This window comes from Arvicanthis niloticus, chromosome 12, assembly GCF_011762505.2.
Source record: "Arvicanthis niloticus isolate mArvNil1 chromosome 12, mArvNil1.pat.X, whole genome shotgun sequence".
Classification (NCBI taxonomy): Eukaryota; Metazoa; Chordata; class Mammalia; order Rodentia; family Muridae; genus Arvicanthis; species Arvicanthis niloticus.
The window spans coordinates 21,505,275-21,526,598 of NC_047669.1; the positions used below are offsets into that span (position 1 = coordinate 21,505,275).

Sequence of the window (21,324 nt, forward strand, 5' to 3'; positions counted from 1 at the left end):
AGCCTTCTCCCCTTTCCTAAGTATCAAGTGTGACCATCAGCCAGTAGATGGAACCCCAGCCATTTCTCCATCACTAAAACACCCGGTCCCAAGTAGGAATGGTACCACATCCCCCAGGGGAGAGGGTGTGTCATTCACAAGGCCCCTTTTCTCTTCCCGGTGGTCAGGGAAGCTTGCAGACATTTAGTGGGAAAGTACCAGTATAAAGTATATGTTCCATGGCAAGGACTGTCCCCTTCTTTCTTACAGTCTTGCTAGAACAATGCTTCATAAACATTTAAGCCAGTGGTTCTGTGGTCTTCAATAACACCCAGAATATTTTAGGTTGTGAAAACTAGCTAAATGATTTAAGAAATGGCTGGTATAAAGAGAGAAGTCTTGAAGTTATGGTTTAAAATTATTGTAGAGTTTGTTTTGTGCACATTTTCTACAAAGTGAAACGCAGCTGTTGTAAATGTAAGTGTTCTGTGTTTACAAACATCCCATGTAGATCGGAGGAGACCTCAAACGTGACGGAGCTGGAACCAAGAGTATGAGATTAGGGAGATACGTGACATATGCATGTCTCACTGGGTTCTTTGTCGTCTTCTCGCTTGTCTTTAAAGTTGGGGGTGCTCTGATGAATTTGTGACCTGAAAGGTGGTATAGTGCAGTTAGTTTGGAGTTGCGGCTGTAGTACGTGCCTCTCCGTTGCCCGTCACCTTTCTTTCTTCAACACCCTCACTAAGGGTGCGTTGCAAGGCATGATGGGAATTTAAGATGTAAAGTTTTCACAATAACTTTTTAATTACTCTAGTCTGTAGCATAAAACAGAATTATTTTGACATCACACTTGAGGGGCTTTTTCTTCTCTGTGTGGTCATCCCTTAACTTATCTTGCTGTGTCGCCTTTTAAGGCTATTTATGTACTTTTAAGTATAATGTGCATGCTCTTTTATCCTAAAACGATTTTATTTTCATATCCACCTTGCCCCCCTTTTCCTGTATTGCTTGATGGTAGGAATTTTGCTCATTCAGTTTTTAAATCCAAGCAAGCTTGACAAGTTCTGCGAGCATCACATTATCCTCTGGTGTGCTTCAACAGAACAATTACATCCTGCGATACAGGAGATTATGGTCTACTTTCTGTGTCACCTTGCCTTAATTAAGGTTTTACATGAATTTCTGAAACCATGTACATGGCCAATTAGCTGTGAACTTCAATCCAAGGTGACCTTGGGCATGACTAAACACATCTCATGAAAGTGGGATTTATTCTAACAGAGTGGAGAAGCGCTATTTTAAGCCCTTCTATAAGAAACACTGAAGATGGCTCAAGTAGGTTGACTATTTCTGGCTCACCTGGAGCAGCCAGGGTTTGCTCTTGTTGCCTGGCATGAGTATGAACCATGTCTGCTTCGGTGCTAGGAGTCCTGTTTGTGTGAAGGATGGCCAAGTTACCACACACTTTGGGGAGCTTCCCTTCTCCCTGCCAACGAGACTACATTATTCTCCTTTAAATCAGAGTGTTCTGTTTCTGTTCAGTCTTCTTGCATATTTTGAGGGAAAGCACTTGTGTTCCTGTAAGCCCTTCCTGTGTTGAACTTTCCACTCCTGAGACCTGCCTGCATTGTCTTTATCTTGTCCTATAGACAGACGAGATGAGTGGTTAAATACCTCCAGTGTGTTGTCCTCACAAACTGGGCCAGTCCCCACCAGTCCTCCTCATCTCCTCCGCCATCTCCGGCATTCTACCTTAATCTCCTTCCTGCTTATTTTTCCATCATAGCCTTAATTCTGCCAGATTTTCATATTTTTGCAGGATTAATTTCACCTCATCTGACTATTTACAACTTGAATTCCCTCCCATCCCCAAATAGGTCCTGTTTGTTATCTTAGTCCAAATTCCCTTTGTTCTCTTCTCAGCTCTCCGGTACTAACTCATATTGACATGAGCATTCCTCAGTTCCACATTCAGCCAACCACCTTTGTGCATTGCCCCTAAATTATACTGTAAATCACCCTTACCCTGACAGGGAAGCACCTGTAAGCAGCAGTCTTTGCTCTTCTATGGGAAATGTCATTTTTTTTTTTTTTACTTGTTGTGTGTTTCAAGGAATTTCTGCCTTAGGATTAAGACATTTAGCTCCTGAGAATTTTGTTTTAATTCTCAATCTAATTTTTTTATTGTGATAAGAAGCATGCGACATTTACCCTTTTCACCATTTTAGCCAAGTGTGCCCTGAAGTGTTCCTGCATCACCAGTACACTCCCAGCTGGCACACCTACCACTACCCAGTTCTAGAACTTTATCACTACCACAGATGAAATCCCATACCCACAGATTTCTCTCCTCCCGAAGGCCCGGCCAGCTGCCTGCCACTTTCTTTTCTCTGTGGATTTGCCTGTTCAGAACATTTCTAAGAGATGAAGCTATACAATATGTACCCTTCGTGATAAGCTTCTCCATGTCACGTGCTCTTCAGAGTCTGTTCCTACTGTGACGTTTCTGCACTTCATTCCTGCTCATGCCTGAATAATATTTCATTACATGAACAAACTACATTTTGTTTATCCATTTATACAGACTTTTAAAAAAAATAATCGAACATTAGATTGGATAGGCAATACGGTAGCATTGTTAACTGCAGTAAATGGTATGTAGTCTGCATCTCAGCGCCAGGCATGTGGATGCTGCCATTGTGGGGAGTGTGTACAAGAAGCTCTAATGTGCTGATTGGATGCCAGATTTCACTTCTCCTCATTTTCAGGGGACGGGTGACTACATTATGTTTCATTTTTTTAAAAACCATTTATTTGTAAGTTTTTAAGAATATAGCTAATATTTCTCAAAGTAAAATATAGCTAAAATATTGCGCATCCTACCACGCCCAAACAGCTACTATTATGAATGTGTATCTTTTTGTACTTCCTCCAACAGCACGCAAGGAGCCCGGAGCCCGGCTTCCATCTTAACTGTACATGTCAACTGGATTCTTTCAAAAGTTGTCTCTCCTTTGATGAGCTTAAAGTGTCTTTTAACCTTGGCTAGAGAATGGGATGTTGGACTTCTCGCTCTGTGGTCATATTGAACAAATGCATCGTCAGCGATCACTGGTTCACGACATCCCAGGTTCAATGTGGCCCGAGCATTTGGTGTGGATCCCATCTCACTGATGTTCTGTCAAAATCTCAAGATAGGTGTGGCTGGGGAAATGCTAACTGTGACGTTAAGTCTATACCAATGGGTCCATTCCTGTCCTGTCCTGAAAATATAATAGCTGAGAAAGTGTAAGGAAGTCCACTATTCCCCAATAAAGGCCCTGTACATTCCCCCAGCAGACACTCTCTCATATGAGCACAACGACCTAGCCTTCCATGTAGGCCTTAGTAGGCTTATATACATATTCATAGCTTGTGGAAGAAAGAGTCCAACTTCCAGGGTGATGGCGATCTCAGAAATGCCCTTTCCTCCCCCTTCTCCTAACTAAAAACCAAACCATTCTTGAGTAGTAATATTACTGCATTGTTATTTTCTGGTCACATTTCATATTCCCTCCCCATCTGTAGCAGCTGGATAAAAAGGGTTCCCCATGTGGTATCTCTAGGTTTGCTATATTACTGTTTTCTACCTGGTATGTCAGCAGCTTGCCCAGGCTCAGTGGCACTGGATGTATTAACTTTTCAGCTAGAACTGGTGGTACTTAGCTTAGTAGCATCTTGCCAAAGACTGGCAGGACTGCTGGTTTGGGGAGGTATGGCTCCGTGGCAGCTCATTACTGTTCTATTTCTGCTTGTTGCTATTCACTTAGCCTTCTGCAGAAGAACTGAGTATTGATTATATTCATCATAAATAGTTATGGTAAGAGATGTGCATGGCATCTCCTTCCCTCACTTAAGCTGTGTCATGTTCTGGACCAGTCCTGGATCTCTATAAGTAACTCCAACAATAGAAAGTCCCAAGTATGACCGCACAACTCAGCCAAGAGGTTGAGATTTCTAGAACTTGGGAGACCTGACGGATTCCTGAATTATTTTAGGGTTCTATTATTTCCACATGTGACTTTTCTAAATTTCATTTTTCTTACCCACTAGAAAAAAAAGGACAGGATGAGGGAAGGAGAGACAAGTTAGCTGTTAGGAGTATTTACTGTTTTTACAGAGGATCCAGGTTCAATTCCCAGCCCCTACCTGGTAACTCACAACCATCTGTAACTCCCAATTCTGGGAGATCCAATACCCTCTTATGTCTCATGTATTGTATGTCCACAGACACGAGGCATGCACCTGATGTACATGTATGCATACAGGCAAGCACTCATACACACAAAATAACAATAAATACATTTTTTAAAACTTAAAAAGATGGAAAAATAGTGAATTACCTAATTCATTAAAGTATTATAAGGAACTCATATTCCAGTGTTTGTGACGCATTAGCCTGGTGCTCACACTGAGTCAGCATGTGCTCATCAAGGCTCACATAGTGCTCCACCTTCCCCTGTTGTTGAATCTGCATGAGTCGTTCCTGACATTGGTGGATACAACCTGGCCCTGACTCTCTAGCCTTCTCTCTCTGTGTTACAGGGAATTCTGTGAAGAAGCATGATCAGCCTGTTCTTTCTAAAGCCTCGGGGTAAGTTATGGAATGCTCCAGCCAGAGTAAGGGTTGGGTCATCTTTTCCTGCTGACTTAGCAAGCATAGGTATAGGGCATAAGTTTTATATATCCTGCATTGTAATAACTGAATAATGGGGGCCTAGTGAAACATTGGGAATCATTCCCCCAGTGTCTCCTGACCTGGCAGCCTCTGTGGCTAGCACCTTTGACTCAGCTACTAAATACTAAAGGAGTAGAGGAATGTGTCTATGGTCTTCAGAGGATTCTTAACAATTAAGATAATAATGGATAAAAAAATTAAATGAGTAAACTTAGAAGTATTAACGATAGCTGCTGTCACAGACGGGCCCCAGTTATAGGCGGCTCAGCCCAAACTTATTCCTTAACTTGTTCTTAAATGGGTGAGAGCCTTCCACATTCTCTTCCCATATTTTCTCTGTTTTGTGGCTCCATCTCCTGGTGCCTCCACACCTAGCTAGAATATCGAGGCAAAAATAGAGTGGAGAATCTTGCTGGATGTTTCCATATGTCAGCTCTGGAAGTTGCGTACAGCAAGTATGCTCTCGGTCTATTGTCCAAAATCCAGGCTTTAGACCGGAGCGCAGTAGAACTAAGGTTTAAGGGAGGCTAGTAGATGCAACACTGCAGCATGCCCATGTGACAGAGGTGATATGTTCTGGGGCCACTGATTTTTCAAAGAAGACGCGTTAAAAAAAGTATTTGAGGCATGGAGCTGGGAAACCAGTCTTTAAATGGTTTCTGACCACAATTCAAGTGACCTAGGCAGGAGTAGAGGAACTGAATTGCTACCCAGTCTAAGTCTGGATTCTCTGTTGATTTCTTTCTTGGGACAGATTTCCAGGGGAGACTCGTCCTAGCATCTGGGGCGAGTGCCCACCAAAGTTTGCCACCAAGCTGGGCAGAGCTGTGGTCAAAGAAGGGCAGATGGGGCGATTCTCCTGCAAGATCACTGGCCGGCCTCCACCAAAGGTCACCTGGCTCAAGGTGAGGCTTTGTCTGCCCAGACTCTGACCCTTCCCAGGAAGCCCAAGAGTTCAAACCCTGGGAATGTCTTTCTAGTCAGTTCCTTCTGTTTCAACTTCGGGCATTTCCCCAAGGTTCTGAGTATATGTGATAGTGACATTCTATTCTAGTGTTCCCTGCTATCATTCAGACCATGGTGTTCTTATCCTCAACTCACAAAACAGCATTAAAGCTTTTATTCAACGACAGACTAGGCATCTCATGAGAAGGAGTTTGAGTTAGGGCACAAGTCACTTAATCTCTTGGAACCTAGTCTTTTTACCTTTAAGGTAGGAGTAATGCCTCAGCATGTTAGGGGAATACTCCGTGTGGAAATGATTTACAGACTGTTCATAGCCGGGTGAAGTGGAGAGGAGGCAGAAGAGATGGTGGTATCAGGCAATGAGAAGGTGGAGAACAGGGCATTGAAGGATGTCAGGAAATGTGGAGTCAAGGCCAGAGAGAGAATGGGTTTTTCAGAGAAGAAACTCTTGAGTAAAATGAGTGGTAGAACTCCTTTTACCTCTTCTTGGTTCTTATAAACTTAGAAAAAAAAAAGAGGGCAAGAAAAACTGAAGGTAGAGATCCAGGATGTCATCACGTTCCATTCCTTCAAAGAAACTCAGAGGCAGCCTCCACACTTCAGCACCAAGCCTGTGCAGAAGCCTCAGGGCTGAATGCTCAGAGGGTGACTGTCTCAGTCTTCTTTCTAAACTGTGTGAAACACCACGACCAAAAGCAACTTGAAGAGGAAAGTTTATTCTACTTACACCTCCACATCATAGTCCATCATTGAAGGAAGCCAGATGGTGAACCCAGAGACAGGAGCTGAAGCACAAGCCATGGAGGAGTGCTGCTTACTGGCTTACTCTTTATAGCTTGTATAGTTTGATTTTTCACACACACACCAGTACCACTTGCCCAGGGACAGCATGACCCACTGTGGGCTGGACCCTTCCACATCAATCACCAATCAAGAAAATGTTCCCTAGGCTTATCAATAGGCCAGTCTAATGGGACGGTTTTCTCACTTAAGGTGGTTCCCTCTTCTCAGATGACTCTAGCTTGTATCAAGTTAACAAACAAACAAACAAACAAGCAAACAAACAGAGTCATCACTATGATGAATAGCTGGAGATCTCAGAACAGGTGTTGTGTACCCAAGCCCTGGTGTCTGTTCTGTAGGACTTGGGGAGGCAGGACAACTGGGTCAAAGAAAGCAGACGTCTGTAACCAAGCTCTCCTGTTGCCACTTGAAGGGAAATGTCCCGTTGCAGCCAAGTGCCCGAGTGTCTATGTCAGAGAAGAATGGCATGCAGATCCTGGAAATCCATGAGGTCACTCGGAATGACGTGGGCGTGTACACATGCATGGTGGTGAATGGGTCAGGGAAAGCCTCCATGTCTGCAGAGCTCTCCATCCCAGGTATGAGGAGGAGGGGCTGATGCAGAGGGACCTGTTCTTGGTGTCGGGACCCTTGTAGAGGAAGCTGTTCCTAATACTGCTTGTATGTATACATGTGGCACAATCACATAAGTGTGCATCTGCAAGGACAAAGTTTTCAACTAGAAGAGAAAGGGATAGGCTAGCTGCATACACCAGGTCCAGAGGAAGATGCTATGAGCTGTCCGTTCCCTTCATTTGTGTCCCTAACTAAGCCCTGCCCCTTCAGTGTCTTCAGGCCTTTCTCCTACCTCAGGTAGCTTTTCTCATATCTCTGACTATGGGAAGAGTGGATGTCGCTGCTGCTCTGTCACTTCTCCTGCCTGAAGTCTAACTTGTCCATCCTGTCCATCAAATCAGATGTGTATAAAGTGAGAACACAACTACTCTAAGGTATAGTTGAAGAGAAGGCTTTTATTGTAGATGTGAGGGAAAGTACACCCAGAGGCATCTGCAAGAGTCCAGAACAGAAAGAGAAACTAGTAGACTAAACCTGGCTAGCACACTGAAGCTGGCTGCGAGATGAGGAGAACCAAAGACAAAGAGAAGCAACAAAAGATGACCACGAGAGAGAACCAAGGTGTGTCTGAAATGGCAGGGTTGTATAGGAATGAGAAGCTGGGGAAAGGTAAGCCCATGAGCTAGAGAAATTTAGGGTAGGGGGTGGCATGCAAAGTACTGGGAGGAGCTACAGGTACTGAGTGAGCCTGGAGGCCAGCATGTGCTTTGGTATGCTCATGGGCACCTAAGTTAGCCATTTGTCCCAAGTTTCTTTTAGACCCTATGAAATGCTCACTCAACTTAACTCTTTCTAGCCAGGATCCTCCTCACCAGACTGGACATGGCAGCATTCACTGCTCTTCCTTGCTTTTGTCCTCAGCCACTGTCTGATCTCTCTGATCTCCTGCTTACAGTTCTTTAGCCTTCCCCAAGTCGAGCCTGGGGAAGCCTGAACATGTGTATGGGGAGCAGTCAGCAAGCCCAGTGTTCACGGATTGGTCACAGAGATGCCTTGGGCTTAAGGATCAGAAAGGGAAGTGACCTCATCGCCTTCCTCCTCCTTTCTTCCTCTCTTCTGCCTATAATTCCCCCTTTTGTGTCTCATTCCTTTCCTCAGAAACTATGCATTCTCTCTCCCTCCCTCCATGTATCTGTTTATCATCTATCATCAATCATCTATCTACCTATCATCAATCATCTATCTATCATCTACCCATCTATTGATCCATCCATCTATCATCTATCTATCTACCTACCTACCTACCTATCTACCTACCTATCTAACTATCTCTTTAATTTGATTTAAGTGTTCCTGCAGTCCTCAGAAAGAAACTTGTGGGTGTGAACATATTTACCTGAAACAGGTTTCGTGGAGCCACCCTGAGACATTCTGTATACCATGTCCACTGGTATTTTTTGTTCCACCGGATACAATTAAAACAAGAAACCCCAGTCCTGATCAAAGAATGTGACTTGGCCACTCCCTGTGTGTCAGGAACTGTCAGGCCTCTGCAGCAAGGTTTAGCCACCTTTATTTTCTTTATTTTCCATAGCCTTGCATTTAAAAACCACTCCCTCTTAATGCCCTAATGACAAAATGATACTCAGCTGGGATTTGTTTGAAAGTACTCAAAACCAAACAGAATAAAAGAAAAAGAGACTGGCTTTTTTTTTACGGATATTTTATTTATTTACATCTTAGATGTTATCCCCTTTCCCCATCCCCCCCCCAATAAACCCCCATCCCATCTCTCTTCCTCCTTTTTGCTCTTATACCATTTTAATTACATGCAAGTATTAAGGTCAGTTCTAGGTTGAGGAACTAGCAATACAATAGATGCAAATAGTCAAGGAACAAGCAAGACAATAAACACAAATAGTCAAAGAACAAGCAAGGCACCAAACAAAGTTCCACGATCACTCCTGTGATCACTATTCCTAAGACCTTATCAGGATAACCAAAATATCTAAGCCAACTTCCCTGTCCTGGCTGAAAGTCATTTTCATGCCTAAAGCCTTATTCTTTGTTCTAGCCTAAGATTTATATTCCTGCCTGAAATTACTTCTTTGTTCTAGCCTAATGTCAAATTCCTGCCTGAAGCCCATTTCCTTGTCCTTGGCCATTGTCAGATTCCCACCAATCAGTCCCCAAAGCTCCCCACATCTTCCCCTTTTTTATTTCATAAACAAGACTGAGCCTGCCTTAGGTCATATAAGATATAAGGAAGGCATAAGAATGCCTTCCTTACCTGTCATGGAATATGCATTATCAAAAGCAATGCACTTATGTCTTAGTTTGGAAAGGCTCTGTGCAGAATCTTACCCATCCTTGGCTTGCCAGCCTGTTAGCTGGTAGCTTTCAAGGGCTTGTAATATCTGCCTTTCTACTAGTATATATTTTGGGATTTTCCATCATACAATATAAAAAGCAATAGACATGGTAAGAAAACAATATATTGTAATTTTCCTGGGAGCATAAAATGTCACTTCCTTTGTATGTTTCTAAAGCGTGTATCTGTCTAAAATGTACTTTTAGGCGGGGCTGTGGTTGAGAAGGCTGAGGGTAACAACGTGTTCTTGGCATTTTCATTGGAGGGTTTGTCCCATGATTTGTCATTCAGTTAATAATGTATCCTTCTGTTTGGTAAAGGGGAATGGAGTCCATGCCCTCAGACCCCAGATGCTATTAAAAAGCCCAGCCAGGGAAGTGTCTCTAGTGTGAGAAAGATTTATCAGCCTACCTAAAGCCCCAAGCAGGGAAGCTCTGTACTAAAGGAAAAAGATGTCACATTATCGTAGTCTCTGCTTGGCATATAAAATAATCCACTGTCTTTCTGTCCCTCTTCCAGGTTTGGACAATGCCACTAGGTATGTCTTCCTTCATAATTGTTATTTTCTAACTTAAAATACTCTGCACAGAACAATGGCAGCAAAATGCCCTGAATTTTGAAGTCACTGTATAGGAAATGAGGGTTGGCTTGGGGGATTGCTTTACTTGGGGTGCTTTGCTTTGTTCTCCTGTGGTAATTTGCTGTCTAGTTTGATTAGAGATAGCATCAGTATGAAGATTCTTGGAATGCTCAGTGCTGTATCTTCTTCACTATCCTCTCAGTGTCTTCCAAAGCAGACCACACTCAAAGCCAGAATCCACTCGTCCCTCTGGCATACAGTCCCCTTGCTTCCTTCCTTTCTGGATGTAAGGCATAGAGTAGATGTCAGGACACAGGATAGAGCTGACTGTCTACTGTAGAGAAGGGCTGTCAACTGCCTCACATATAGATTCACAACTGTGACCCCTGTGGGGACTAATGACCAAGACACTAATTTCAGTTACTGGGTTGAAAATGCCCTTTCTGAAAATTCTACATTTGAACTCAGACCAGGGAAGTGTAACATTAGTAAGTGAAGAAAAGCTCAGGAGAACATATTCCAAACAGTGGGAACCATGCTGGAAAGCCCTGAGAGGAGGACTGTGGGGCCCAAACAACTACCATGCAGCTATAGTAGCCTGGCTGACTGCAGGTCAGTGGCTTGTGTGGCAAGAGGCAGTATTCTTAATAGAGTGGAAAGCTGAAAACTCCTTGAGCTTCAAGTAATACCGCTCAGTTCATGTCTTTAAAAGCTTGTCTGCAGTGGCTATTTAGAATTGGAGTAGGGAGGGGCCTTGTGAGCAGGGGAAGCCTGTGTGTGGTTGGTTTGAACTTCAGAGCCCCAGCGAGAAGAGATGTATCAATGCACAGGGCTACTGGTGGAAGCAAGGGACAGGGATGTCCCCTAGGATCTGGCTTGGGACACAGAGCAAGCTGCAGTACTTTGCTATTCACTTTTACCCTCTGGGTTTTGTGAAACAGGAAGTCTGTACTGTGGAAAGTAATGTTTGCAAAGTAACCAGGTGGCCACTTTGTCCCCAGTGCCTTCTCCCCTTCTGACCGTCATTGTCATACAGGGTGTCTGTAAGAGGAACCAAGGCCCCCAGTCCAGACATCAGGGCGGAAGTGACCAATGGAATCTCCAAAGACGCAGAGACTGTGACTGAAAGTAAGAACTGCCCGAGTCCCCAGAGGAGTGGCAGCACAGCCTGGGCCACCAACAGTCACCTCAAGTCCCCACAGGAATCCAAGCTGAAGCTATGTGAGGATTCTCCCAGAAAGGTCCTGCAGTCCTCTGTCCTGCAGAAGACCACCAGCACCATCACTCTGCAGGCCTCGAAAGTCCAGCCAGAAGCGAGGATACCAGGCATAGGGGCTTTCTCTCCTGGGGAAGAGAGGAAAAGCCCAGCTGCCCCTCAGCAAGCCACACTCCCTGCCAGACAGTGTGGCCTGAGAGGCTCAATTGGGAATAAGTTTGTCACTGGGAACGTCCCCATAGAGAGTCAGAGGGTGTCAACAGTCCCCAAATTTGAGAGTCAGCCCCAAAGCCAAGAAGTCACTGAAGGTCAAACAGTCAAGTTCCTCTGTGAGGGTGAGTATAGCTGATTTGTGCTGCTTCCCAATATGTAGCTTCTTGATGGCCATTCCTTTCCTTCAGCACACACCAGTCTGCACCTCCTGTATCTATACATCCCCTTAAAGTAGGTCCTCCAGGAAGCTTCCTTCTAGGCATTTCCCTTTAGGAAGTGTTCAGTCTCTAATGCCTTTGGTTTCTAGAGAGATATCCAAGAGTATGAAACAGAGCATTGGTCCTATGCTCTAACTCACCCCTGGTGTCACCATCATGACAAACCCACTGCAGATGCCTTCCTCTCTGTCCTCCTTTTCCTGTTCTTGTCTCACCTGAAGAACTGGCCCAAAACCCTGCTCTCCCCCTCGTCAGAACCCTGCCTCTCACAGGGCTTCGACTCTGTGAGTACAGGATCCAAGAAGAGGCAGGCTCAGAAGTAGGGAATCAGTTCCACCCAGCCCAAGTTCTTCCGTCCTGGTCGGTCTCTCCCCACCCCACCTTATAAGCACACAGTGCTCCCTGAGGACACATGTTCCACACATGACCCTGTAGTTTCAGGGATACCAAAGCCTGAAGTGGGCTGGTTCCTGGAAGGCATCCCTGTGAGGAGACGAGAAGGTATCGCTGAGATTTATGAAGATGGTGCATCCCATCACCTGTGCCTGCTGAGAGCCCGGACGAGGGACAGTGGGAGATACAGCTGCACAGCATCCAATAGCCTTGGCCAGGTGTCCTGCAGCTGGACCCTTCTGGTGGACCGTGAGTACATCTCACTAGGTGTCCTGGCTTTCATGGGTTTCCTGTGCCTCAGGCAGTTCAGGTCCTACAGCTCCACATCCTAATCTGCAACTGTCATCCTCACCCCAGGCCAAGGGAAAAGTCAGCACTCCCACCCCCTGATTCTTACTCAAACGTTTAATGCAGAATCACATCAGAACAGACATTCCCCAGTCCACTCCAAGGCCAGTTGACAGCTACATTTTTTTTTTAGGATCCTCAGCTGTCCAAGTAGTGCCATGACTCAGCCGTAACCACAGAGAATGAGGGTTCACTAAATATACAGGCTTAAAGAAATACGAGAAGGTGGGGTGCCATGCCTTTTATGCTTAGTCAGTATCTGTTTATGGAAGCAATGCGTGTTCATTGCTCAGGATTTAAACCATATATAATCTTCTGGCTCCAAGATAAATATTTTAATGTCCTTTAAACAGAATCAGCACTGTGCTTGTTTGAATGTCACTGTCTATCCAAATTCACTCATGTAACGTAAACATCTTTCTATATGATTTAATATTTTTTGAAGGCAAACTTTTTAGTAGCCATATAATACTGTGAGAGTGGACATGGATAATTTCAGCATCTTCTCATTTTGTTGACTATTGCTGATGTTATCATTTTTCCACTGTTATAGAGAAACTATGATAAGCTGGACTGAACGGAGAGCTCAGAGGTAGAGGGCTTGCCTAGCTTGCACAAGTGCCTGAGCCTAGCTTGCACAAGTGCCTGAGCTTGATCTCTCGCACCAGAACAAAAGAAGAGAGAAGAAGTCGGTCAGTCAGTCTATATTTCCGTTTGCTTTTCTATAAACATTTCCCCCTGGGCTGGTGAGAGGACTCAGCAGACAAAGGAGTTTATTGTCCAGCCTGGTGACCTGAGTTCAGTCCCCAGGATACACACTGTGGGAGGAGAGAGGCAACTCCCACAAGTTGTCCTCTGACCTCCACACCATTGTTATGGCGTGCACACACATGCACACACACTAAATAAATTTAATTTTTAAAAATTTCTCCTTTAAATACACAATGCACTATTGTGGACCCTAGGTTCATGTCAATAGGTAAGCCTATTAAACAAGACCATGGTAGTAGAATACACAAAGTTGGGGGCTTTACAGGACCAACAACCTTTGTCAAGTTATTTTAGCACATGAATTCCAGGGAAGTAGAAAGGAGAGAGGCGCAAGGTATAAAATATTTAGATTAAAAATTATAAATAACATCCGTGTTGATCTTTTGTGGATTTTGCACAATTCCAACTGGAATTGGAATTTCAATTTCAACTGAAATTTATTTTTAAAGATTTATTTATTTATTATGTATACAATGTTCTCTCTGCATGTATCCCTGCAAGCCAGAAGAGGGCACCAGATCCCATTACAGATGTTCGTCAGGTACCATGTGTTTGCTGGGAACTGAACTCAGGACCTCTGGAAGAGCAGTCAGTGCTTTTAACTACTGAGCCATCTCTCCAGCTCCTGAAACAATTCTTGAAATTTTTTTGTGAGACATCAGAAAAATGTAGACATTGACAAATATGAGACACAGAGTGCTGATTAAGGTCGTGATGATTAACTTATTCTTGAGTGAAACTTATGTGATTTTTTTGTATTTGCCCTAAAAAAATACTTCACATTTGGATAGCATGGACAAGAATATCAATAAAATAATATTAGTATATATAAACAGAAGTGAGTGGTAGCTACATAGGAATTCAGCCCATTACTCTTTACTTCTGTATCTATCTAAAGATCCCCACAGGAAATAACTCAGCAGAAGAGGGTGTAATTCCTCTGGAACTGGAGTTACATGCAGTTGTGAGTCATCTGTCATGGGTGCTGGGGACTCAACCTGGGAGCTCTGGAAGAACAGCAACTGTCCCTAACCTGTGAGCTGTCTCTCCAGCTCCCTCGCTTGCCTCCTTACTGGGATTTTACTGTGTTGGTGAATTTCTTCACAAATAATGTTATCCACTCCTTTTGGAGATGGAGCACCTGTGGGCATGGCTGGCAGGCCCAGCAGTTCCTGCTTCATCAGCTGCTCCAGACTCCATGTCTTGTTAGAGACAGATGTGTGTCTTTGGGTCTGCCAAAGGCTAATGAGATATCTGGAGAGCCGAGATTCTCTTATGGTTTTATCTGCTGTGAATTTGTCTAAACTTAAGAGAAAACAATTTCTTTCTTATTTTCTTTCTTTTTCCTTTTTATCTCTCACAAATTCCTATCATTTGGCTCTTATTTTTGTTGGTTTGTGTGGTAGGCAATTTTGAGACATAATTCATATAACATAAAATTCATTCTTTAAAGTTTTAATTCACTGATTTTAACACATTCACTACCATCTAACTTTAGGCCATCACTCCAAATCTTACCCTTCATCAGACATCACTGTTCCCATGGCCCCAGCTCTGACAACCATTATTTATTTTCTGTCTCTAGAGATTTGCCTATTCTGAACATTTTGTATCAATGGATTCCCACACTGTGTGGTCTTCTGTGAATGGCTTCTTTCTCTTAGAAAAATGTTTCTGAGGTAGATCCTTGTGCAGTTCCTGCCATTACTTCATTCACCTGCGGAACAGCATCCCACTGTCTGGCTCGGCCTGCTGTGTTTGTCCAGTCAACAGCGGTTGGATGTTTGCTGTGTCTGCTTTCTAGACATCTTTCGCTTTAAAATGTCATACATGAATACACGGCTTTTGCACATATACATCTCTCTCTCTCCTACCCAAATTCCTCCTACAGATCCCCAACACGACTTCTCTACTTCATGACATGTTCTTCTATAATTATTATTTTACACACACACAATCATAAATACCCACATATTCACACATACACACACATGAACACACAGATATTCATATACACATTCATACTCTCACACATAGACACACACATACATTAACGCATGCACACATAGACGTTCACACACACATTCACACTCACACAAACATTCTCACACATTCACACCCATCACACTCACACACATACATACACATTCTCACAGACACTCACACCTGCACACATGTCCGCACGCGCGCGCGCACACACACACACACACACACACAGACTTAGTCCAATTGATATTACCTGTAAGCTCATACATTTAGGGCTGGCCACTGAGGATTGGAAAGTCTATCAGGGGGCTCTCATTTCTGAAGAGAACTGATTCTCCCTCCCTTAGCAACTGTTGGCTGCTTTTTGTATGGGCGGGGCTCGCTGTGAGCATTGTGGGCTAGTGCTTTGCAATGCCTGTGGTTGCTGAGCCATGTGCTAGTGCCGTGTTTCCCGTTGAGCAACTGTAGACTGTTTTCAACAGCAGCACCACCATTCTGTTCCACCAGCAGTGTCCAGGGGCTCCAATTCCCCCACATACTCACCAACAGATTCCATCCACATTTTACACATCTGCAGTTATTTCTCTGGGAGTTTGACTTGCGTTTTCCTAATGACTAACATTGTGTATAATTTTATATGCTTATTAGACATTGGCATATTTTCTTTGCAGAGCTATCTAGTGAAAAAATGTCCAATTTTTAAAAATTGGGTCATTATTTTGTTGTGGAGTTTTAAGACTTCTTTATATATTTGAGATATATAAGTTCTTTTATTGAATGTATGACTTTAATTATTTTCTCCTATCCTATATAGTCTGGATGTGTTATCTTTCTGTCCTTGTGGTTTAATAGTTGACTGAAAGGAGGAAAGACTTATTTTGGTTCACAGTTTGAGGTTGCAGTACACGGCCAGCTGGCTCCACTGCCTTTGGTCCTGTGGAGAGGCAGGTCTACTAAGAAGAGTGTGATGGACGAGGCTCCTTAGCTCTTGGCAATCAGGATGTAAAGTAAGAGGTGAAGGGCTGGAGTTCTGATATGCCCTAAAAACACACCCCACCAGTGACCTAACTTTCTTCTACTAGCTCCCCCATAAAGTGTCTACCATCTCTTAAGAGGCTGGGGACCCAGTGCATAGACTCTTTGGAAACATCAGTAGTGCCAGATTACTTATCATGTGTCCAGTGAGGTCTCCATGTAGTCATCTTGGTAATTGGGTTAAGAGTTGGCTATGAATAACCAGTGTATCTTCCAGCCTTGGATGAGGGGTTCTGCATGTGTTTGAGCAAATCTTCAGTACTATTGCTGACAGTTTACAACTCAGCTTAGCCTTGATTTCCTGCTGGCACAGAGCCTCCAAGCCAGCCAGAGGTGAAAGTAGGGCCTTCTTAGGTCTTCCTTGAGTATACACATGTCTCTCTCCCTGCATGGGCCCCTCTAGGACTCTGAGGATATGCTGGAGTTTCATAGCCATGGACATTTCCCCAGCTTTTCCTTTTTAAGTTTTATTGCCTAGACTCTTACAGTTCTGGCTGATATTGCTGCCTCAGTGGGAGTGATGTTAAACAATTGCTCCTTCACAAACACCTTAGAGATAGAGTGGTTCACATAGACCAAGATGATTCAGGTCGAGGAGGACAGCCCTGGATGTGGAGCAAAGGAGCTGCTGTACCCAGGCAATGGTGATGATTCTCTCGGGGCTCTGGTCAGAAGCGCTGTTCTCTCTCAACCCTTGCCGAACATTTTCCCATGTTCCATAGTTGCTTCTTGTTTTCAAAGCTGCTGAGAGCTCTGATGAAGGGAAGGTGTCTTAGGGTCTTATTGTTGTGAAGAGACACCATGACCATGGCAACTCTTATAAAGGAAAACATTTAAGTGGGGCTGGCTTACAGTTCAAAGGTTTAGTCTGTTGTCATGGTGGGAAGCATGGTGGCATGCAGGTAGACATGATGCTGGAGAAGGAGCCAAGAGTTCTACATCACTTTCTGCTGCCTGCCAATCTAAACTCTCAGCTTCTCCAGCATCATGTCCTCCTGGATACCAAGTCAGTTGGAATATAATCTTGCAGTTACTCTGAGTAGCATCTCTCTAGTGAGGGACTCTGATGGTGACTCAGAGAAGGTGTAGATGGTGTCTTCCTAAAGCCCTTGGACCAGTTGTTCCTTCCTCAGTGCCAGGCCTGATGAGACACACCATTGCTCTGTCTTGTGTCTGCTCATCCACCACCTACCCTCCTGAGGTCTAGAGAGAATGTGGTCATGGGATAGAGAGTTGGTGTGAACTTTGCCTCACTGTGGATGTGACTGTCGGAAATGATGAACCTCTTCCCTGTGCTGTTATAGTCCCTCCAAGTTCATGAGCACTGTCAATAACCCCTGCAGTGCAGTGTAGCTTGCCTCCCCCTCTCTAGTACTAGTTACGGCTTCTAGTCACCAAATCCAGTTGCCCTGTTAACTCTGCTAGTTTAGAAGCCAGAGTCTGGCCCCTTTGCTCTCTTTTTTAAAAAAATTATTTTTTTAATTGTATATAGTACACTGTCACTCTCTTCAGAGACACCAGAAGAGGACATCAGATCACATTACAGATGGTTGTGAGTTACTATGTGGTTGCTGGGAACTGAACTCAGGACCTCTGGAAGAGCAGTCAGTGCTCTTAACCACTGAGCCATCTCTCCAGCCCTGTCCTGTTGCTCTTAACTAAGGTCCTCAAAGTTTAAAGTGTTTTCAGATTCACATTGTGGAAGGTTTGAACTTTGAAAGTTCTGCTGGCCAGGTCTCTTAGAGTTGAGAATTCATCTCTCTCTCTCTCTCTCTCTCTCTCTCTCTCTCTCTCTCTCTCTCTCTCTGTGTGTGTGTGTGTGTGTGTGTATGTGTGTGTGTGTATGTGTGTATGTGTGCAGTGCTGCCTCAATTACTCTTAACCTTTGACTTAGAACAGGGTTCAAACTGCACTTGGAAAACACATATGACCCTTTGCCATTTGATTCATTTCTGGAATTGGAAAAAATAATTAAAGTAATTTTAAATGAAAATATTCCCACCATGGACCTGTAGTTCCTACAAATAAGATACTAATTTGAACCATGCGATAAGACTGTGTAATTAGTGATGGCATGTACAAAGATGAGAGATTGAACACAGAGTCACACCCAGAAAGGGGGTGGGGGGGGAAGGCACTCCCAGGATGATCAGGACAGCAGAGGTCACAGGTCAAAAGTAGATGTGAGAGGCCTGAGTCACAGGGAGAGAAGGCAGGCCTGGGTGTGAGCGCCCTAGCACTAGGGAGCTTGTGACCCCGGAAGGTCCCCTTTCAGCTGTACTGAGTGACTGCAGGCATAATACCTTTCCTCCCTAAGGATGAAGGTAGGCAAGACACAGCCAGCTGCAGAGGAAGCCCAGGGCCCAGGACAATGGGGTGTCCACCTTGCAAAGCTTGGAATAACTGGTTGGTCACCATGTGGGTGAGCTGGGATCTGAGAGGGCCTATCTGTTGTTTGCCTTCACAGGGCCAACCTTGACGCAGACAGCCCCTTCATTCTCTAGTGTTCTGAAGGACAGTGTTGTCATCGAGGGCCAGGATTTCGTGCTACGGTGCTCTATACGGGGGACCCCAGCACCCCGTGTCACTTGGCTGCTCAATGGTGAGTTTCTCCTGCTCCAGTCCCCTTTGCTCGCCTGAGTTTACTCTTCTCACTCTGAACCATATGTGCCTCAGAAGTGCAGAAAAGAGATGTCTTGGGGAACTGGCTCGGCTGCTCATAGCTGACCTAGCTCATCTGCTCTCTGGGAATACTGCTGCCAGCCTGGCAGGGTGGCTGTTAGAACTCACCTCGTTCACATGTATAAAGTGGGCAGTGAAAAACCTGCCAGGAGATACATATGCAGCTCACTTTCACGCCTTGTGATTCAGCTCCTCAGAGGTCATCAATAAGCATTTAAAGAGTCAATAAATGAACATGCAGATGGATAACCCAGTGACCCACATCAGAACGTAGCCAAGGAATTTGAGTGGCAAGTGGATCTAGGTTAAAAAGTAGTGATTTGTTATGATGCTAGTTGTAATTTTATAATTAAGTAAAGCTCTTCGACTCTTGTTTTGTTTTCAAGACAGGGTCTCTCTATGTAGCCCTAGCTGTCCTGGAATTTACTGTGTAGAACAGGCTGGCCATGAACTCACAGAAATCTGCCTGCCTCTGCTTCCAAGTGCTGAGATTAAAGGTGTGTTCCACCACTGCCTGGCATAAGTAATACTCTTTGAAAAAAATAATTGCCAAATATTCTCATCCTTCTCCCCTTTGAGAGCCTTCTAATTCTAAGATTAAATTTTAAATTTAAGTGTGGGAGACTGACTTTAAAACTGAGAACAGTCCATTCAGTGGGCAGAGCTGGGCAGAGGTTGTTGGGGAGAGACCTCAGGGACCTGCTGAGAGGGGACTCAATAGCACAGAGTCAGCAGATAACTGATCTTCTGGGTTGGAGGCAAAGAGCTTTGCCATCTTAGCCAGTTCTCACATCTTACAGCACAGGCTTCTCAAGAGCGGCATCCACCGCTTGTCACCAGATAGTCCGCAGGTGTGTCATCGTCCTGACCCTTTGCTGTAAGCCTCTGTGTCACCACAGTGCTCTCAGGCTTTGCCAGGGAATGATCTTGGAGTGAGAGCAGCCTGGTGCGTGCTCCCTCCGGTTAGCTTCAGCAGATAGGTGAGATGTCTGCCTTTTCCCCTCCCCCTCCCCCATGGACAGCTCCTGACGGCAAGGACCCAGCCTGCTGCCGCTAGAGCAGAGAAGGAGCCTGAGACCCAATCATGGGTCTGCATGAGAGCTTCACTTTGACTGGACAAAGCTAAACAAGGGTCAATGAGCATTTCCTCCAGAGAGCCAGGTTTTCAGGGTACACATCTCTGTAACAGCTGTCAACTCCATCCACCATTGTGGCATAAAGACAGCAGACAGTGTGGAAAGTTTATGGGCACTGAAATATGAATTTCATGGATTCTTTTCTTTTTTATTAAGAATATATATTTCTTATTTTTTTAATAAAAAAGAAATATATGCACACACACTATATATATATACACATATACATATAGATGTGTGTGTGTATGTATGTGTGTGGAGAGAGAGAGAGAGAGAGAGAGAGAGAGAGAGAGAGAGTATTTAAATAGCACTTTGGTTTGTCAGCTTTATGAAACCAAATTGCATAAGTCAGTACAAAAAAGTGTGTGTGTGCGTGTGTGTGTGTGTGTGTGTGTGTGTGTGTGTGTGTGTGCGCGCGCGCGCGCAGTGGACAGTGGTTAACAGAAACTCAGGGCTGGTCAGTGCAGGAGGTGAGTACCACTGGAGTGCTCAGCCACAGGTGGCCTATCTGTATCATATTCATCCCAAGACTCGGGACACCTCAGAAGACGGGACAGAGAGACCATAAGATTCAGAAGTAGAGGAGGGCTAGACTGAAACAGTCTTCTGGACGAGACAGGATCGCTGCATTCATGAACCCGCAGCAGCTGTGGCTGCCTGCGTGAGACCTGAACAAGATCCAGCCAGTTAATGTTCTAGCAGGGGAGGGCTCAGGAGCCCCCACCCCTAGCTAATGAGTTACTGGTACTTGATGGCTTCTGGGGGGAGGGAGAATCTGTTTTCTTTAAGGGTGTGGCCCCCTAGTTGGCCTACCTTGCTCCATTCCCAAGAATGTATGAACAGCATAGATTGGACTTGATGGATTAATCAAGCAAGACAAAACAAAATGGACACAAAGATGCAAGTAGAGGTGGGAACCGATTTGATGCGGGGGAGGGGGGGAGTTGGGGAGACGACCAAAGTACATTGTATGAAATTCCCAAAGAATATATATATATATATATATATATATATATATATATATATATGTATATGCTGATTATACATATTATTATATATTAATGTATCTAACAATACAATGTATTATAATAAAGTATGTAATAATCATATGTTATATTTTAAATAATTAATATTAAATGTAAACAGTTAAATGTTATAATTTAATGATTGTTATTACATAACAGTTAATAATACATACATAATAGAGTGCAGATGAGGTTTGCACCATGGGCTGTGTTTGTTTGCTGTGTTTGTAGTGGGAATTGAGCATGGGGTGGAGCTTGGCTAGCTACACTTTTCCCACTAGAGGGCAATAGTGCTTAAATCCACCTTCCGCAGCGGCTAACTAGTC

At 44.2% G+C, this 21,324-nt stretch overlaps 1 protein-coding gene across 3 annotated transcripts in view; it reads left to right on the forward strand.

Moving 5' to 3' along the window:
* Mylk (myosin light chain kinase) overlaps positions 1–21,324 on the forward strand; it is a 254,873-nt gene that overhangs the window by 127,055 nt on the left and 106,494 nt on the right. For all 3 annotated transcript variants that reach the window (XM_034514936.2, XM_076942877.1, XM_076942876.1), the window contains exons 4-10: positions 4,567–4,615; positions 5,454–5,604; positions 6,882–7,047; positions 9,915–9,933; positions 11,012–11,526; positions 12,058–12,264; positions 18,623–18,757. In XM_034514936.2, coding sequence (XP_034370827.1) covers positions 4,567–4,615; positions 5,454–5,604; positions 6,882–7,047; positions 9,915–9,933; positions 11,012–11,526; positions 12,058–12,264; positions 18,623–18,757 — 1,242 coding nt within the window. The remainder of the gene's footprint in view (positions 1–4,566; positions 4,616–5,453; positions 5,605–6,881; positions 7,048–9,914; positions 9,934–11,011; positions 11,527–12,057; positions 12,265–18,622; positions 18,758–21,324) is intronic.